The sequence below is a fragment of the Mastigoproctus giganteus genome, chromosome 6, assembly GCF_048544385.1.
Source record: "Mastigoproctus giganteus isolate SK-2022 chromosome 6, ASM4854438v1, whole genome shotgun sequence".
Lineage (NCBI taxonomy): Eukaryota > Metazoa > Arthropoda > Arachnida > Uropygi > Thelyphonidae > Mastigoproctus > Mastigoproctus giganteus.
Window position 1 is genome coordinate 153,700,606 of NC_143580.1, and position 19,019 is coordinate 153,719,624.

Consider the following 19,019-nt stretch of genomic DNA (forward strand, 5'->3'; position numbering starts at 1 on the left):
GGACTCGCTGTTATTATGTATATTTATCAATGATATTGATGAAGGTATATCAGTTTTAATGTCCAAGTATGGTTGTTAATGACAGTAACAGTGTGCTACTACAATAGGATCTAGAAAATTTGGGCAGATGGGTTGAGAAGTGGCAACTGAAGTTTGACATTGACAAATGCAAAGTACTGCATATCGGTAGAAGTAACCCCAGAGGAACGTACCAACTGTGAGGTACTACACTTAGGGTGGTAGAAAATGAAAAGGATCTGGGAGTAACTGTGCAGTCAGATATGAAGTTTTCTGAGCAATGTAGACAGGCTGCAAGAGTAGGTCATAGGGTTTTGTCAATGATGTACAGGAATTTTGCTAGCAGGGAAAAGGAGGTGATATTCCTTTGTATAAGGCAGTGGTCAAGCCACGCCTTGAGTACTGCGTGCAGGTCTGGAGGCCTCATTTTAGGAAGGATGTAGAGTTTGTAAAGTTGCTTGAACAATACAGAGAAGGGCAACAAGATTGGTGAACTGAATGAAAGGATACTCTTACCAGGAAAGGCTTAAGTCCTGCAAATTGTAGCATCTGGAGATGATCTGATTGAAGTGTATAAGGCCTTGAATGGGTTCAGAATGCTGAATTCTGATGGGATTCTTCTGCTTACTCAGATTACGAACCTGAGAGGGCATAAATTCAAATTGAGGAAAGACAGTTGTAGAATAGATGTGCCAAAATTTGCCTTTAGGCACTAGGTAGTTGCTTGCTGGAGTCTGTCGTTGTGGAAGTTGATAGCTTAAATAAATTCAAGGAGGAACTGGACAAATGAATGGATGTGTAAATTTTTTTTTTTTTTTGGTTGATGCTACATAAGCTCATGCACTTGCTTTCTTGCATCACAAGCCTCTACTACTATTACTACTAAGCACTTGCGAGATGATGTGATTGAGGTGTATAAGGCTTTGAATGATTGAGCAAGCTCAGTGCTGATGGGATTCTTCCCCTTGCTCACCTGAGGGGGCATAAATTCAAACTAAGGAGAGACAGTTGTAGAATAGATGTGCAGAAAGTTGCCTTTATTCAGCAGGTGGTTGATTGCTTGAACAAACTTCCATTTGTTGATGTGTAAGTTGACTGCTTAAATAAATTCAAGGCTGAACTAGACAAACTTTTGGAGTGAATGGTTGAAGGGAAACGAAAGTTTTTTTTTTTTTTACCCCTTGCTGATGCCATATAAGATAGCTTTCTTTGATTATATGCCTCTGCTAATGTACAGATTAAAGATCTGCAAATTCAGCAATTTCTGGATTTTAACTTTGAAAATTCTCTTTATCTTCTTCTATCTCTGTATTCATTCTCTATATCAGATATCATTCTCTTTGAGAATGATTTCAGAGAGGCTCATGAGCTCTTAACTAGGTTTCCATGTCACAAGAATAGTTAACCATTTGGGACTATAAAATTCTGATAAAAGTGATATTCAAGTTACATGCTTACATTGTATCAGGCTTAAAACAAACTGATATTTTTAGAGTAACTATAATTTCAGGTAATCATGGATATGGTTATTTGCAGTCTCACCAATAAAAAGAACTTTCCCTAGAAGGTGCCGACCGGGCTAGCCGAGTGGGTAAAGTACCCGCCCAGCAACCCAAAGGTCGCGGGTTCGTTCCCGCCTTGGGCTTGGATCAGAGTACTGCAAAAACCTTGGGAGGTGCAATATGGCCACAGAAGCCGATGTGCCAACAACTACCAAATCAACTACCCTAGAAGGCAAATTCTGAAAGTAGATGTAGTACACTACTGAGCAGCATGTTTTTTGTGTGAGAAGGTTTAATTTAAATTGGCTGTTTTGTTATTTTGCCATACGAAGTGAAATTTGGTTGCAGAAAAGGTCCAGAATGATCGACAGTTTTGAGCTTATTAAAAGGAAAAGGGATGAATAGTCTGGTTTTGCAGTTGATGATAAGAACTGCATGTTGGCAGAAGGAAGTCACTGAAGGTGTTTGAAAATCTGTGCAAGAGGTTATTACTTGTAGTCCAAAAAATATACAAAATGATCAAAAACTGCTTAAAGCAAGCATCCACTCCAGGCATTGTTTTTCAGCCTTAAAATTGCTTCCTTACAAAAAAGCAGATGCAACAATTTCTGACGTTTTTTTAAAAAAAATGTAATTTTCCTTTTGTAATTCATTGCATCAGTATTTGAAAAACAGCATAACATAAATGGAGGTGCACTTTTTCAGAGATCCATATGTAGTTTTAAATTCAATATGCTTCTTTAACAGTTTTAACTACAAATTCACTGTTACTTTTTTTTTTTTTTTTTTTTTTTTTATGTAGCACTTATCTGCTATATCCATTTACAAACTCCTAGCTCTGAATTCAGAGAATTTTGGCTTTAATCAGTCAAAATGAGAACAGTGGCTGACAGTTGTGATCGCCTTCTTTTCGAATTTTAAATTCTACTTTTGTGCTACTGTGTATTATAAACTGTCTACAGTTAGAAATTCAAATGTCAGCACTTACTGAAATGTTTAAAACATAATTGAAGCTTTATTTGGAATATACTTGACATATCCTTGAACACATCCTTGAACACAATATACTCTCTCGCTCACCTGCCCAGTTTTTAAATTGTTTATGGCAATCTTGTGTATCTAAACTGTGTCTGTAAGTAGATTACAGGCTGTGTCTGTAAGTAGATTACAGGATTAGCATATTGGATTGAGTTTCGATTTATATTAATTTTGACTTTTACTTAATTTCTTTAATAAATTCTGATTTTAGTTTTGATAAAAGCTATTTTCTGTGATATTTTATATTTTAATTTCTATAAAAGTTACTTTCTGGAATATTTTGTAAATTTAACTATGGACATTAGAAAATCAATGTTGTGTACCTCATCAGAGGCCATTGTGATTTGTGCAGAAATGGACATTTGTGATCCTTGTGTGTGGTAAGACTTCATCTCTTGCATTAACTCTGGCTGTATTTGGAGGTCGATCTGGTTGCTTGCAAGGAGAGTGTGCTGATATGAATTAAAACTTGGCACATTGGCAGAAGAATTAGATTTACAGGAGAAGTGGATGCATGCCCTTGAGAAAAATTCAACGGTCAGCTCGTCAGGGACTCAGCTTTCTAGACATCTGCTAAGTGGTGCACTCCGATTCAGGCAGCAGAACTTATTGATCAAATGCAAACTGCTCTGGTTTAAAAGGATTTAGTTCTATTGATGTGATTGAGGTGTATAAAGCCTTGAATGGTTTGAGCATGCTTAATGCTGATGGGATTCTTACTCATGCTCAGAATAATTGCCTGAGAGGGCATAAATTCAAATTGAGGAAAGACAGTTGTAGGATAGATATGCGGAAGTTTGCCTTTAGCCAGTGTGTGGTTGATTGCTGGAACAAACTTCCATCTGTCATCGTAGAAGTTGATAGCATAAATAGATTCAAGGCAGAACTGGACAAAAATTTGGAGTGAGTGGATGGGATAATTAGAAGATTTTTTTTTTTTTTTTTTTGTTTTTTTTTTTTTGTCTGATGCTATATAAGCTTGCTTTCTTGCATCATGTGCCTTTACTAATGCTAATGTCATGAACAGATATTCAGATTTTAAAGGAGTAAGGAGAGCATTTAATTCACTTGGTAGACTAATGAAATTAAGGACACACATAATCTGACAGTTAGTTGAAAATATATAGGACTATGTTGAAACACTGTTAGGTCAGAATGTGTATATGTTTGCAATTCTGGTTGGGCCTGATCAGATGGACTGTGTGCTTGAAAGTCTTGTGGATTAACTCAAAATTTGTGGCACTCTGCAAGCCTTTCATCAGCATGCTCTGCATTTATATGTAGAAGGGATTTATTTTTGAGCTGGGATACACTTGAATAAAGAAGGTGCAAAGGTTTCTGCTAATATCATTGAGAATGCCTTAAGGGAAGGGTGTTCAGCCTGTGGGGTGTGTGCAGCCCACAGCCATGTAGACAGCCTTCAAGAATTCCTAAGTTTAAAACTGGTGTGTCACAAAATATAGTTTAACATTGACTTTTGAAAATATCCATGTTTTTTTTTAAAAATATATGATTTTTGCATATATCGTTTTATCATGTTTTGAATATCTTCTTCAGAATTTACCAATAAGATTCTGTTTCACAAAATTCATAATTAGTAAGAAAGAACTAGTTTTTCAGTCTGCAATTTGCTTTCTGCCAAAGCCCATATCCCATACAGCCTGCAATCTTTGGCATTTCATCTCTTTTGGCTCAGTCCTGGGTGCCAAGCATTTCCATGACCAAACTCTCTAGAGCTTTTGGAAGGTGATTTTTGTTTAAAATACAATATTTCTTACTTTATATTCTAAAGTAACTCTTCCACACACTGCTAGATGTAGGCAAACGCTCAGGAAGGAAGGAAATTCACCTTCCTGTTTGTTTTTTATTACTACTAACACAACTAACTGAGCCACTTGGTGGTCACCTTGTGGTGCTGCTCTTTCCACCCCATGGTTGTGCCAGAAACACAGAAGGAAAAGTAATCCTACTAGGGCTAAAAAGAACAAGTGGATTCTAAAAACTAAAAAAAAAACAACAGGATTGATTGATCCAAATATATCAGGATGAAGCATGATGAATCTGATTCTTTTTCGGAAAAGTGACAGAAGACAGACATGGAGAGAATTACTATTTATGTGTTTCTCATTTTGCATTCAGCTGACCAGGCCATTATATTTTTTCACCTTTCCTTGTACAAAAGTAGCTATAAAGCACACTAGGATCTTCCAGACTGTCTGCATATTAAGATCAGGTGACCTGTTGGTAGAAGCAAGTAACACCTGACAGTCTGAACGGCTACAAAAATCCACCATATTTGGAGGAATTCCAATTATTGTCTCCCCACATGCTACTCTTAATGTGCCAAGAGGGAATCCTCACCAAATGGGACCTCATTAACCTAGCTGATGAATTAAAGCAGGAACTACAAGATCAAGCCATTATAAATGTCGTTACTTTTGACAATTCCAAACCACCACCAGCAACAATCAAAGCAGGCTGTCTGAACTGTCATATTAAACCATATATTCAAAACCCCTTATGGTGCTTTAATTGCCAGAAGTGTTTACACTCCTAAACTGCCTGAGGAATGGCTACCTGCATTAACTGTGGATCAACTAAATAAAGTAGACTCAATTTTCCAGGATAGATGGTAAAAAACAAATCCCGGATAATCGATTTCCCGGTTAATACAAAAATACAAAAGTCCCTGACATACTTAAGAAATACGTTCCAGGATTTCTTACTTTGTTGAGTTTATGTAACTCGGGAATGACTAACAACGTATTGCTACTGTATTGTTATTGACAATAATAATATAGTATTGAATAATAATATATAATTGAATTCCGCATGATACTTTTTAATGTTTGGCCATTTTGATACATCCTTATTATAATGATTCCTTAGAGATTTAACAGATGCACCATTTTCAAACTTTTGAATAATTTCAAGTTTTGTTTACCCATCATTTTCGCGATTTCTAAAAAAGATTCCGACATCCCTGACGTAAATAACGAAACAAAATTTGTCCTTTAACACTGCAACGTAACACAACAATCGACACGACACACTAAAACAAACTAAACATTTGGTCTCTCTTTTTTATTTTTTAATTTTTTTTTTTTGAGCGGCGGTGTGAAGACAGCGGGGATTGCAAGATAATAGGTACACTAATCTCCCAATGACGACTTATAATACCGCTTTTCTCTTATTTACGACTTGCAAAATATCTGTTTATACCTATTCTAGTTATTACTTGAATTTTTTTGATTTCTGTTTTTTTTTTTTTTTTTTTTTAATTTGGAGTCTTGAAGTGTCCCAGTTAATCGAGAGTCTGCTGTATGCAGTACTGACTGCATGGTAAAGACACCAGAGTGCCTTAACTGTAGTGAAATTCTCTGGAGCATGCTCCAGAGAATGTCCTCTGGCTGGAAACAGAAAAAACAGATCTAGAGTTATAAAATTGAGTATATTGTTACTTATCAGAAGCAAAAAATCCACGTGAGCTCCAGCTAATTGGGAGCTAACTTTTGCTGCAATTACTCAGTGGCAAATATTGGTTGCTGTACAAACAAAGGTGACTGTTTCCATCCACTTAAACAACAGCTTTGTGGGTAAGGTCAATACTGTCCACTACCCCTTCAATAAAAAATCCACCAAGCCGTGCAAGGCTGTAAATATGCCAATAACAGTACAACTGGCTGGTTATCGTGTGAATGATAAACAGCTAGGTGAATGCACTCATAAACAGGCCCAGCAAGCAAGCTTTTAACTATATGTTTATTATCTTCACTCATGCAGAAAGTCTGACTTAAATAAATCAATTGTTTTTTCTTTTCAATGTTATGCATGCAGACTCTTGAAAATACAAAAGTAGCTTTCATTATACCTGATATTCATTTACTAAAGTCATTACTCTTATATATGTTGAAGAATAAAATGTGCAAATTTGTTATACCAACAGCATAGTAGCCAAATCTCCAGATTTACAAAATCTGCCTTATTTTTTTACTCAATTTGAACCTTTTTCATCTTTCACAAAAATTATAAAACTACATTAAAATTATTTCCCCCCCCTCTCTTTTAATTTTATGAATTCTGATTATGTTCATTAACAAATTGACAGTCAGGTGTGCTATGTTGCAAAATAGAAACATGTGATAATAGTGCAGTTTTCTGTTGCAGTCATTTCATAGTACTTGTGTAGCACGAAGCTAATTAACCCTGAATGGCCACACAGGGTCAATTAGACCCCTAGACAATATTTCATCAATTCATGCTCTTCATCTGTTCTGTCCACACAGCTAAAACTCCTGTTAGCTGTTTTTTGAAAATGTTTTCTCTTATTTCTCCACTGGAAATTCTTTTCTTTAAATTATCTCGGAATTAGGAAAAATCCATGAATTAAGTTAAACATAATTATATGCACAAGTTGATTGGCATCCATCATTTACAGTTACTGATAGCAAGCTGGCTTTACTTCCACGCACTTTCCTCCATTTGTTAATGCTCTCTTACTTTGTGACATAGAAGCATCATCTGGAATCAAATTGTTGATGTATGCACTTTACATTTCATGCACTGGGTACTCCTGTTACTCTCAGGCGGGCATTCATTAAAGTGTGTAGTTCTTTAAATTTGCATTTAGCTTGCCAGCAGGTTTAAAGGGAGTTTTAATTTCAAAGATTAATTAAAAATATTGGTTTTTCATAGTTGTGTTCATATATAAGATGGAAAACATAGGTAGTTTGTTTCAAAATCAGTGAACAAATTTAGAAATATTTTTTCTCACTTTTCGAATGTAGGTGAGTGCAATCAAAGTGATCCTGCATGCTTAGAGGAAACACAGTTCATGCTGATGAGTTATCAATGTATTTTAGTAAGATGCCAAAGAAACATGACAAAATTTCAGAAGATATATGCAAGACTTTCCATGTATTGTAAACTATGAAAAAGGTAAAACATTTGTTTGCCTTGTGTACTGTATATGGCTGTGATTTTTCAATTTCAAGCAGTGGGAAATGTGATAATTTGTAAATCAATAAACATAAAGACAGCATGCATAGAAAGAATAGCAAAAATAAATGTTTTGATACGGAGCAAAGAAAATACAGTTGTGGAAGGACAAAAACAATGGGTATTGTTAGTGAAATCACACTGACAGGAAAAGAATAGGTAGAGATGGCTCTCAAAAATGGATCATTTTTGATTGCTACTTTTTGGCTGTGATCATAGTGATAGTAAGCTATATCCCATTGTTGTGGCCTTTTGTAATAAAAACAATTATCAAATTGAAAGCAGTTCGATCATGGTGCCAGCATTAGAAGATGACTTTACAGGCTCATCTTCTGGAGGCCCCTCCATAGCCAGGTGGGAAGGAGCAGCAGTGCGTAGCACACGTTTCTTGATTAGACCGGGGTTCGAGCCCGTCACCACCAAATACGGAGGATGCAGAAAGGTCAGGGAATGACCACCGCATATCCCGGAGTAATATGGCCTTAGTTGCTAATGCTCCTAAAAACCAAATAACAAGCTCATCTGGCACAGAGAATGCATTGTGTGCCAGAGCATTGTCTTGATGGAGCATCCAGCCATCCTTCCACAATTCAGGTCCCTTCCTTCGAATTTTTTCACGCAGCTCTGTCTGAACTCTTTGGTGTAGCATGTCTGATTGGCAATCTGATCTGGTCTGACATATTCAGTGATGATAATTCCTTTAATATTGAAGAAAACAAAAAGTATGGTTTTCATTTTTTATTTTGACATTCTTGCTTTTTTTTTGGGTATTTATTTTGTCTTCCATTGCATTGACTATCTTTTAGTTTCTGAGTCGTACTGGAACAGCAAACTTTCATTACAAGTAATTACATGTATTCAGAATTTTTGTCACACACTTTTCTTATACCTAAATTTTCAGTTAAAATTTGTCCAACTGTTTCTTTGTCCATAATGAGTTCTGTTGCGCCGACCGGGCTAGCCGGGTGGGTAAAGTGCCTGCCTGGCAACCCAAAGGTCGCGGGTTCGAATCCCACCTCGTGCTTGGATCAGAGTAATGCAAAAACATTGGGAGGTGCATTATGGCCACAGAAGCCAATACACAAAAAAAAAAAAAAAGTTCAGTTTGCTTAAACAATGATCACTTCTAATCAGTTTTCATGGATACTGGATAGCCTGGTCATTGATTGTCTTCCACATTCTAACTTCCTTCTAAAAATCTTTTATGCCATTCAAACATGCAAGCACTTGACATAGTATCTTCCTCATAAACTTTGCGTAACAATTCGTAACTTTTATGTGGTGTTTTCTTTAGTTTTGTTAAAAATTTGAGGTTTATTCATTGTTTGATTCTTTTGTCTATCGCTGTTCTGGCAAACTGCCAAAACACAAGATAATGAAACCTATCTCACTGCATTGTGAATGAGCATGTTGAAACATGACTTGGCGCAAAACTAGGGAAAGGTTCAAGGTCAACTGATGTGCCTTTGTTTCACAGATGGTGTTTAGTGGCTACACGTGCATTCTCGTTATTTAATAGCCACACCTTGTATAATTCTAAATCAAGAGTATGGATTTTGAAAAATCAAAAATGCTCGTTGTTCTTCTTGCTTACCTTTGTCCAATCTCTAGAGTTTCGAAATTCAAAACTTGTCAGATGTGCATTCATATGTAGTAGCAGATATATTATTCACCTGATGCATCTAATTTCTGTGTGTCTGATGTATTTGAAACACTTTTTTGATTCGTATTTATTCAGTAAACTTTCTGAGGTGCAGAATTTTTCTGTACATATTGTACATAAAATTTCAACAAACTAGTTTTTTGTATGCAATGTCTTCTTTCCACATAAACTTTGAGGTGCAGAATTTTTCTGTACATATTGTGTGCACAAGCGCCACAATATGTACACAAAATTTCAACAAACTAATGTTTTGTGTGCAGTGTATGCACAAAATTTCAACAAACTAATATTTTGTATGCAGTGTCTTCTTTCCACATACTCTTAAAACAGTTGTCATGACCATTAAAAGATACCAAACCTTTTGATCAACCTTTTTATAGCTGTAGAAATGTGGTCTCTTTTTTTTTTTCCCCCTCCATATAACTCATAGTCTCTTCAGTAGTTTTTCAGTGTGAGAATACCACAACTAATGTCCTAATTTCAGAGAGCAGAATGCATTTGGGATTTATTGCTTCATGGGGCTTCCTCCACACCTTCATGTTACCTCAGTTCTAAATTAAATTAAAATATTGCAACTACAGACAGGGTGAAATACAGATTAGTCATTCTCTTTCTGGGAAAGAAAAAACCTAATATAGTCTGAGGAACTGGGTGCAATATTAAATAGTAGTCCTTTAAAATTATAATTCACATTATAAGATATAGAAATTTTGCACTCAAAGATTATATTTTAAATCATAAATATTATAGTTTAAAACTGAATGATGGCTCTAATATATTAAATATATTTAATTGCTTATTATATGTCCAAGTTTATTTTGTTTTAAACTTTAATTTTCCTTATAACAGCTACCTCTTTGTGCTTTGCTGAAAAACACATATATACTCAAGAAGTCTTAGCTGTAGTTATGCAGCAACTGATGGAGCAGAATCCACTTCCTACACTCCTTATGAGGACTGTTATTCAGTCATTGTCACTCTATCCTCGCCTAATAGGTTTTGTCATGAATATCTTGCAGAGACTAATAATAAAACAGGTAAACTTAAAGTGAAAATTAAATGCCATTATAGATCATTTATTCATTTGATATAAATTTATCAAATGAGTTACTTTTGGGATCCATACTATAATTTGGTTGCTTGTTCAACTATGAAACAATATTAAAGTATTTAAGGAAATGAGACAATTTCATATCCTATTCTCTGATTAAGCTGCTACTTAATCAGAGACTAGGATATTAAAATGCATTTAACTTTTCTTAGTGTGATGCCTATCAGTTGATAAATATTGAGTAGTGATTTTTTAACTGATATAAGTTTTATTTAGCATTAGCAGGTGCTACTAAAATTTGCATATAATTATTGTATTATAGTATTTCAGTTTCTGTCTTTGTGAATGGTGCTGCTACTTAGAATCTTTTTTTTTTTTAAGTTTTTCTTTTTTGTAATGATTTCATAATCACGGTGTAAACTATTACTTGATACCATATGCATATACTACAAGGGCTGTTCAGTTGTGGTTCATGTTCAATCAAAAGTGAATATTGAAAATATTAATTTATTGAGTGCTAATGTTAATCCAAATTGTTAATGTTATTCAATGTAATCTCCTTCTGTAACAACACACTTGTTCTACATGCCTGCCACTGATCAAAATTGTTTTAGTCTTCTTTTGCAAATGCTTTTAATTGTCCATTGTGCTTGGTTGGATTTCTTTAATTTACTGCATTTGTTTTTCTTTCATGTTCTGTTTTAATTTTGGGAATATCGAAAAGTCCTCTAGTTTCAGATCAGGCAAATAAGATTTCAGCATATTGGGAATGATTTTGTTGGGCAGTAGTTGCCCAACAGAAAGTAACATGACACGTTGCATTGTCATGGTGAAGGAGCCGAGCATTTCACTGTTTTTCCTGGATGTTTACAGTAGGTTGTTTCTCTCAACCATGTACAACTTTTTATTAGCTGCATTAACAGTGACACCTTGCAGAGCAAATTCTAATAATACCATCCCTTTCTTTTTCAAAAACATGCAATTAAAGTAACTTCAGATGTGATTTTGACTGCCATGGCTTTTTTTGGCCTTGGTTATAATGTTGTTTTGGAAAGTTTGATCACATATTCTATTCATTTTTTGCCATGTCCATCTCTTATGGCTCATCATCTGTTTTAATTTTTTTTTGCAATTTTAGAATCAACAACACTTCCTTTCATTTTCAGCATACACACAACAAATGAGAAAAACAAGTGTTCACTCAAAGTATCCACTTTACTGACCTAAGTTAAAGCTTGGTGCATATGCTCCAGTGGTATCATTGTAAGCCACTACCATGCATTCAAGAATTGTAAGATCATTCACCAAACTTTTTGATCAACTTTTGTAGCTGTAAAAATGTGGGCTCTCTTTTTTTTTCTTTTTTTTTTTCCCTTTTCCCCCCCTCCAGATAACTCATAGTCTCTTCAGTAGTTTTTCAGTGTGAGAATACCAAAACTAATGTCCTAATTTCAGAAAGCAGAATGCATTTGGGATTCATTGCTTCATGGGGCATCCTCCACACCTTCATGTGTCAGTTCTTAATTAAAATTAAAATATTGCAACTACAGATAGGGTGGAACACAGATTAGTCATTCTCTTTCTGGGAAAGCAAAATCCTAATATAATCTAAGGAACTGAGTGCAGTATGTCGAGAAAGTTGCACATTCCATCATTTTGAAGAGTGGTGTAGACCAGTGCTACTTAAATTGTGGTACACAGACCGGTGCTGGCCCATGAACTGTTTGTTACCGGTCCGCAATAAATTGGAAATTGGTTGCAGATGTTACCAGTCCCTGGCGATTCGTCCATTACCGGTCCGCAAGATTTATATTTTACAAAAGTACCAGTCCATGATGGATTGGAAATAAAAGAAACTGGTCCTTCACCACAGATGGTTTGAGAAGCACTGGTGTAGACATTTCTGGGAGGGATATATTAGTCTTGAGGCATAGCTATTCTGAGGATATATATAACACAGAGAAAAATGTGATGTATTTATCACTCCGGTCATAGAGAAGAAAGTGGGGAATTAGTCATAGAGAATTGTTATGTAAAAATCTGAGGATTGTCTTTGTGAAAGACCTTATCAAAACTGCTTACACATGAATAAGATTTGTGTCTAATGGATTGCTTGACTTTTCTTATTTTTCCAGAAGGCAGAGTAATGGAAAGAATATGAAAAGATTACTACCCATAGGGAAAAAATGATTTATTTTCCTGGTTGGAAATGAAATTATTCTGGTCATTGTTGCCATGTGGATAAAAATGAGATTGTGACTATGGTTCATCATTATATCACTGAAACCACAAATAGAATAAATGGAAGTATCTTCTGGAAGCTTGATGCTCCCAGATTTTTGGGAATAGTATGATGTAATTTACCAGCATCAACACAACAAATGAGAAAAAAAAGGTTCACTCAAAGTAGCTTTCCCCTATACTGACATAATTTAATGGCAATGGTGGTTCCCTTATTTTTTAAAAGGAACCACCATTGCCATTGGGACATATTGCTCTAAACATCCATCCCATTTATGTGTAGCACCAAGGAAAAATTGAAATGAATGCCGACAAAATTAATGCTTTTGTCCCATAACATTTTCCCTACACACAGTTCACTTGTGACACATGGTTGGCTAGTCAGCACAACTTAGAAATTTTTAAATATATTCTTTCATATTGTCTCGATGTTTCTCCTTCATCCTTAACAAGTCAACGTTGAAAAAAAGTTGTGAGTTAGGGTTAAATTTGAAAGTGTATGCAATATTGCCTAGACACAATAGGAGGGAGTATATGATGAGAGCCTTATCAATCAATTCAGCCCTGGAGGGATTGTGCAAGGCTCATGGGGTCGAATTTTTCTCTGTGTGGTCTGAAAACACAAATATAAGCTTCCCTCTTCACACAGAAAGTATCCAGTTGACCTTTGAATTTATGTGCTTGTTAAACAGGGATGGGATACACTTAAATAAAATGGGTGCAAGATTGTTTGCTGATGCTGTTGAGACAGTGTTTGGTAGGTTGGAAAACTGCTAGCTTGAGGGGGGGGGGATTCACAGACTAGAAGGTTAAAAGAAGCTGCAGGCAGAGGTGAAGGTGATTCTTGCACTACTTCTATTAGAATGAACAGCGGCCTGGAGGGCAGGGAGCTGGGGGTTTCAAGGACTAGTGGCAGTCATTATGAAACAAATAAATACATGAGCTGTGTTAGGTTAACTAAGAATAAGAATTGGCACATGTATACTTGCATGTACACCAATGCTAGAAGTATGGTAAATAAATTTGAAGTGCTGGTCAAGACAAGACAATATATTGTTGAGATATCAGAGACGTGGTGTCACACAGATATTAGGAATGCAGAATTTGTACAGAAAGGATAGACAGGATAGGAAGGGAGGCAGGGTTATGCTGTTAAGTAAGAAAAACATAAAATCTAAGGAAGTGCATCCAGTCGATATAGATGAACAGTGCAATGTTGAGTCAGTTTGGTGTGACTTAAACACTGGGAAAGAAAAAATGAGATTAGGAGTGTGTTATAGGCCTAATGACTCTAATGAGTACAACGAACAGTAGTACAGAGAAATAGAATGGGCTAGTAGATCAGATTGTATTATAATGGGGGATTTTAACTTCCCAGATATTGACTGGAACTTTTGGATTGGTCAGTCGCGCACTAGCAAGACTTTTGTGGATTTATTGGATGATTGTTTTCTGCAGCAGCAGCAGCAGCAGCAGCAGCAGCATGCTCGAGAGGCAACCAGAGAGAGTAATACTCTTGATCTGGTTAGCAGCAGTGAATATTTCGTGCATTAAGAATTTGCAGATAAAGGAACCACTAGGTGGCAGTGATCACAGTATACTGATGTGGGATTTAATTAAAGATATAATTACCATCAGGGGTAAAGGGAAGGGTTTTTGCTTCCGTAAAGGTGACTGCAGTGGTCTCAGACAGTTTTTAAATTCTGTACAGTGGGACAAATGCTGTTACTAATAGCAAATTCTAAGTGAGAAGAATATAAGGAATTTAAGGAATCATGGAAGCTACTAGGCTTTTCATACCGATTAAGAAATACTGTTCAAAGTTTATGTCAGATGAACAAATATTGACAAAATATATGGCAGATGAACTCATGACAGAAGAAAAATGCATGGGATGTATATAAATTATCAGGCAACACAGAAGCCTATGGCAGATATATGCTAGTCTCTAATCAAGTCACAAAGGAGATTAGGCAAGCAGAGGCAGATTATGAGAAATCTTTGGCAAAGGATGCTAAAATAAAAAGCAAGGACTTCTTTACTTATATAAACTCAGAAGAGAAGGGGATAAATCAGATTGTCCACTTGATATCGATGGTTCGACTGCTGTGATGATCCTGCTCAGATAGCTGACAAACTGAATAAGTATATTGCATCTACATTGACACATGAGGAATTATTAAGGGAGGAAAATGCCAAAAGTTTATCAAACTGTAACAGGGTGCTTAATGATTTTGTAATAAGTGAGAGCAAAGTGGGGGAGAAATTGTTGAAGTTAAACATAACAAAGTATCTGGGATTAATGAGATCTATCCATTTATGTTAAAGAAACTAAACAAACCCTTAGCCATAATTATGAGCGCATCCTTGGACTCAGGTGAAGTTCCCCACGGACTGGAGATGTGCAAATGTATCCCCAATTCACGAAGGGAAATAATGGAGTCACTGGTTAAAGATACATTGCAGGATCATCTAGACAAGACTGCAGCAATAATATAGACATAGCATGGATTTGTTAAGGGAAAGTCTTGTCTGACAAATTTGATTGGGCACTGTGATGTGGTTACAAAGGAACTAGATGCAAAAAATAATTTTGATATCATATACTTCGATTTCAGAAAAGCTTTTGACATTGTTGCGCCTGGAAGACTACTGTACAAATTCGAGCAGAATGGTATTAAGGGTAAGTTGCTACAATGGATAAAAGGATGGTTGAGTGGGAGAAGACAAAGGATGGTAATCAGTGGGTGCTGCTCTTTGTGGACTAATGTTATTAGTGGAGTCCCACAGGGTTCGGTGTTGGGTCCACTGTTGTTTTGTATATTTATCAATGATATTGATGAAGGTATATCAGGATTAGTTTTGAAGTTTGCAGATGACACAAAGGTTGGCAGGGTTGTTAATGACAGTAATGGCAGTGTGCTACTGTGACAGGATCTAGAAAATTTGGGCAGATGGGTTGAGAAGTGGCAACTGAAGTTTAATATTGACAAATGCAAAGTGCTGCATATGGGTAGAAGTAATCTCAGAGGAATGTACCAACTGTATGATACTACACTTAGGGTGGTAGAAAATAAAAACCACCATGGGAGTGATTGTGCAGTCAGATATGAAGTTTTCTGAGCAATGCAGACAGGCTACCAGAGCAGGTCATGGAGTATTGTTAGTGATATACAACAGGGGTGGGCTACTTATTTGTGATGCGATCTACTTTTTTCTTCAAAATGTGCAGCGATCTACCTTCTCAAGAATCTGTTACATGTGGTTAAAAAAGTTAATCAACACATATCGAAAAATGTTGCTTATAAAAATTAAATACAATTCAGAATTCTTATTTTAAATTCATTCGTATTTAAATTTTTAATTTATGTGAAGTTTGTGTCTTTGTGTCATCTGCCCAGCTTTCGAAATTGGGGATATACTGTGATAAGGCCAACTGTAAAGGATCTTCTGTATGCAAGTCCGTAAGAATAGAGCAATTCTTCGTCATTGTTTGTTTCAAATACCAAAAGGCCAATTCACATGGATATGAGGAACCAAAACAGGAATTTAAAAGTTCACTGCATTTTTTTACATTTGGGTACTCGGCAAACATTTTCACAAAGTCTTTTTCTGATGATCTGGCTTTTAGGAAGATATTGTTTCGCAATGTAATAATTTCATTTTCAAGTAATATTTTCTTCATGTGAAAAATCTCAGCGTTTTTCTTCAATTTGTTTCGTATCTAAGTCAACATTAAATGGATAAGAAATATATTGAACAATGTCTTCAATTGTTTTAAAATCACTGAATCTGGTTTCAAAATCATCCACAACATTCTCAATTTCAGAAACATATTTCTGTCTATGAAATTCAAAAACAGGATATTTTTGCAAATGATCTTGCATATTTGCAAAATGATAATTTTTTTTTGAGATCCTTAGCCATTGCTAAAAATTGATATTTATATGCAGAAATACTACTAATCATGTCACACACATTTTTATTTTTACCTTGTAATTCCAAATTCAGATCACTTAATATACTGGTAAAATCTGCCAAAAAAGCCAGATTACATCACTCTACACACTGTATCTTGTAGCTATTGATAATCATCTCCCCTTTGATCAACAAATCTTTTAAATTTCATTCAACAAATTTTGAAATCTCTGTAGAAACTTATTCTGACTCAGCCACTTGACATCTGTGTGTAATATCAGATCTGGTTCATTTTCATCGAGTTGCATTTTGAAAAGTCTACTCTGATGAGATTGTTATCTGATGGAATTCACGATTTTGAAAGCTATGTCCATAACACTTTTAGTATTTAATATTTTGCTGGTTAACACTTGTTGGTGGATGATACAGTGGTAACTCAAAAAATCTGGGAATTCATCATCCTTTTGGGTCAATGTGAGGAATCCTTTAAGATGCCCCATCATCTGTTATTGATACCAGCTTAAATAGTGGTAATTTAATATTTTTCCATAAAATTTTTGAGTGCGTTAAATATATGAAGACCTCCAGTTCTTTCTTTTAATGCAACCATACCCAGCAGTTCTTCTCTAGTAGCAGAATCATTGAAAACCATACGAATAAATTTGAGCTGTATCACTGACGTCTGTAGATTCATCCAGTTGTAAAGAAAAGGACACCCAATTAGCAATGTGAGTACGCAATTGTTTGCTCACATTTTTACTAATTTTTTTGATGCATCATATCACAGTATATAGAGATAATTGCAGATCTTGAAGAGCACTTCTAATTTCATTTTTGTTCTTAAATTTTCATTTTCAAAAAGAGAATCTGTTATTTCTAAAATGCATCTGATGAATTATCACAAAATGGTTTGCATTTTTTTGCAAGAAGATGACCCACTTTAAATGGTGCTACAGTTACTGCTTTAGGTTTCACAAAGAAATTTTGTTGTGCGAATAATCTTGATTTAAGTTCTTTTAATTTATTTTTTCTAAGGTCACTATTAGGCAGAAAATTCGGTTGGTATTTACCGTGGAGTGCATTGAAGTGCCTTTCTAAATTTCCTTTTTTTTTTTTTTTGGGTATAGCCACGGAAAAATAAATCGAACAACATTTTTCTTTTATCATTACAAAAAAGTATTCTAGTTCCCATTCTTGATGAAAATGATATGATCTACTAAGACTAAAGAGTTCTGCAAATTGGAGCGGCTGGAGACTAGGCATCTACAAAGTGATCTAATTAAAGTGTTTAAGGCCTTGAATGGGTTGAGCACACCGAATTCTGATGGGATTCTTCTGCTTGCTCAGATTACACACCTGAGAGAGCATAAATTCAAATTTAGGAAAGATGGTGTAGAATAGATGTACGGAATTTGTCTTTAGCCAGCAGTTGGTTAATTGCTGGAAGAAACTTCCATCTGTCATTGTGGAAGTTGATAGCTTAAATAAATTCAAGGAGTAACTGGCCAAATCTTGCATTACATGTCTCTATTACTACTACTACTTCCTTTTTTATCCTTGATGTTCTTTTTGAGTGGCAAGCATTTTACTTATGGTGATATTAATTTTCAAGACTGTCATGATTACAAAGCAAACAAGTGTGTTCTACAAAAACAGCTGCCAAAATATCCATCATTGGTAGACTTGTACCTTCCTGGATGGTCCCGTTGATGAACTTCCAGATTAACATCATAAAAATATGACATGTTTGCTGTGCACTGTAACGCATGGAAATTCGAAAAGTGGTGATCCTGGTGGTTGTGGCTAGGGCTTACAATACCGAGATCCTTGTCATTTTTTTCCAGTATTTAAATAGTGGTATTAATACAGAAAATATCAGTTATTTGGTACTAATTTAAAAAAAATAATTGTTTATAATTTAATCACATAAAGGTGATTTTATAACCTTTATGTGATTATAACGTTATCTCTACTAGCAAATGTTCGATAAATCATCGATAGGACACCATGCAACCTTGCAACCTGTCCACAATTCTCGGACAACTTCATGTCTGACCCTATCGTAACTCCCAAGTCCCGTTCCTCCACTACTAACTTTAGTTCAACTCCACCAAGTGTATAAGTTATTTTGGGGTTTCTATTCCCCAAGTGTGAGACCTTACATTTTGCTGAATTAAAGCATAGCTGCCACTTTTTTGACCATCCCGGAAGTCTACCTAGGTCACTCTGAAGAAGCTCTGCTTGGCAGCAATCATTAACTGCTCTACTGATCTTTACATTATCTGCAAGTTTAGACCTCAAGCCCTCCATCCCTTCATAGATGCCATTTAAGATAATTAAAAACCACAGTGGTCCCCATACTGATCCTTAGGGAACCCCACTTCTTACATTAACCCAATATGAGGAATAACCATTTATCACAACCTTCTGCCTGGTGCCCTCAAGCCATCGTGCTATCCATCTAAGGATTTTCCCTCTGATTCCAGCCTGCTCCAATTTATGAAGAAACCACTCATGTGGGACTGAGTCAAATGCTTTGCTGAAATCCAAATAAACAATGTCGAAATTATTCCCTAAATCCAGCTCACAA

At 35.6% G+C, this 19,019-nt stretch overlaps 1 protein-coding gene across 1 annotated transcript in view; it reads left to right on the plus strand.

Moving 5' to 3' along the window:
• Nucleotides 1-19,019, plus strand: part of Sym (symplekin scaffold protein) — a 662,620-nt gene that overhangs the window by 599,230 nt on the left and 44,371 nt on the right. Inside the window, exon 29 of the mRNA XM_090376545.1 lies at nucleotides 10,069-10,256. Within this exon, the coding sequence (XP_090232671.1) occupies nucleotides 10,069-10,256 (188 nt within the window). The remainder of the gene's footprint in view (nucleotides 1-10,068; nucleotides 10,257-19,019) is intronic.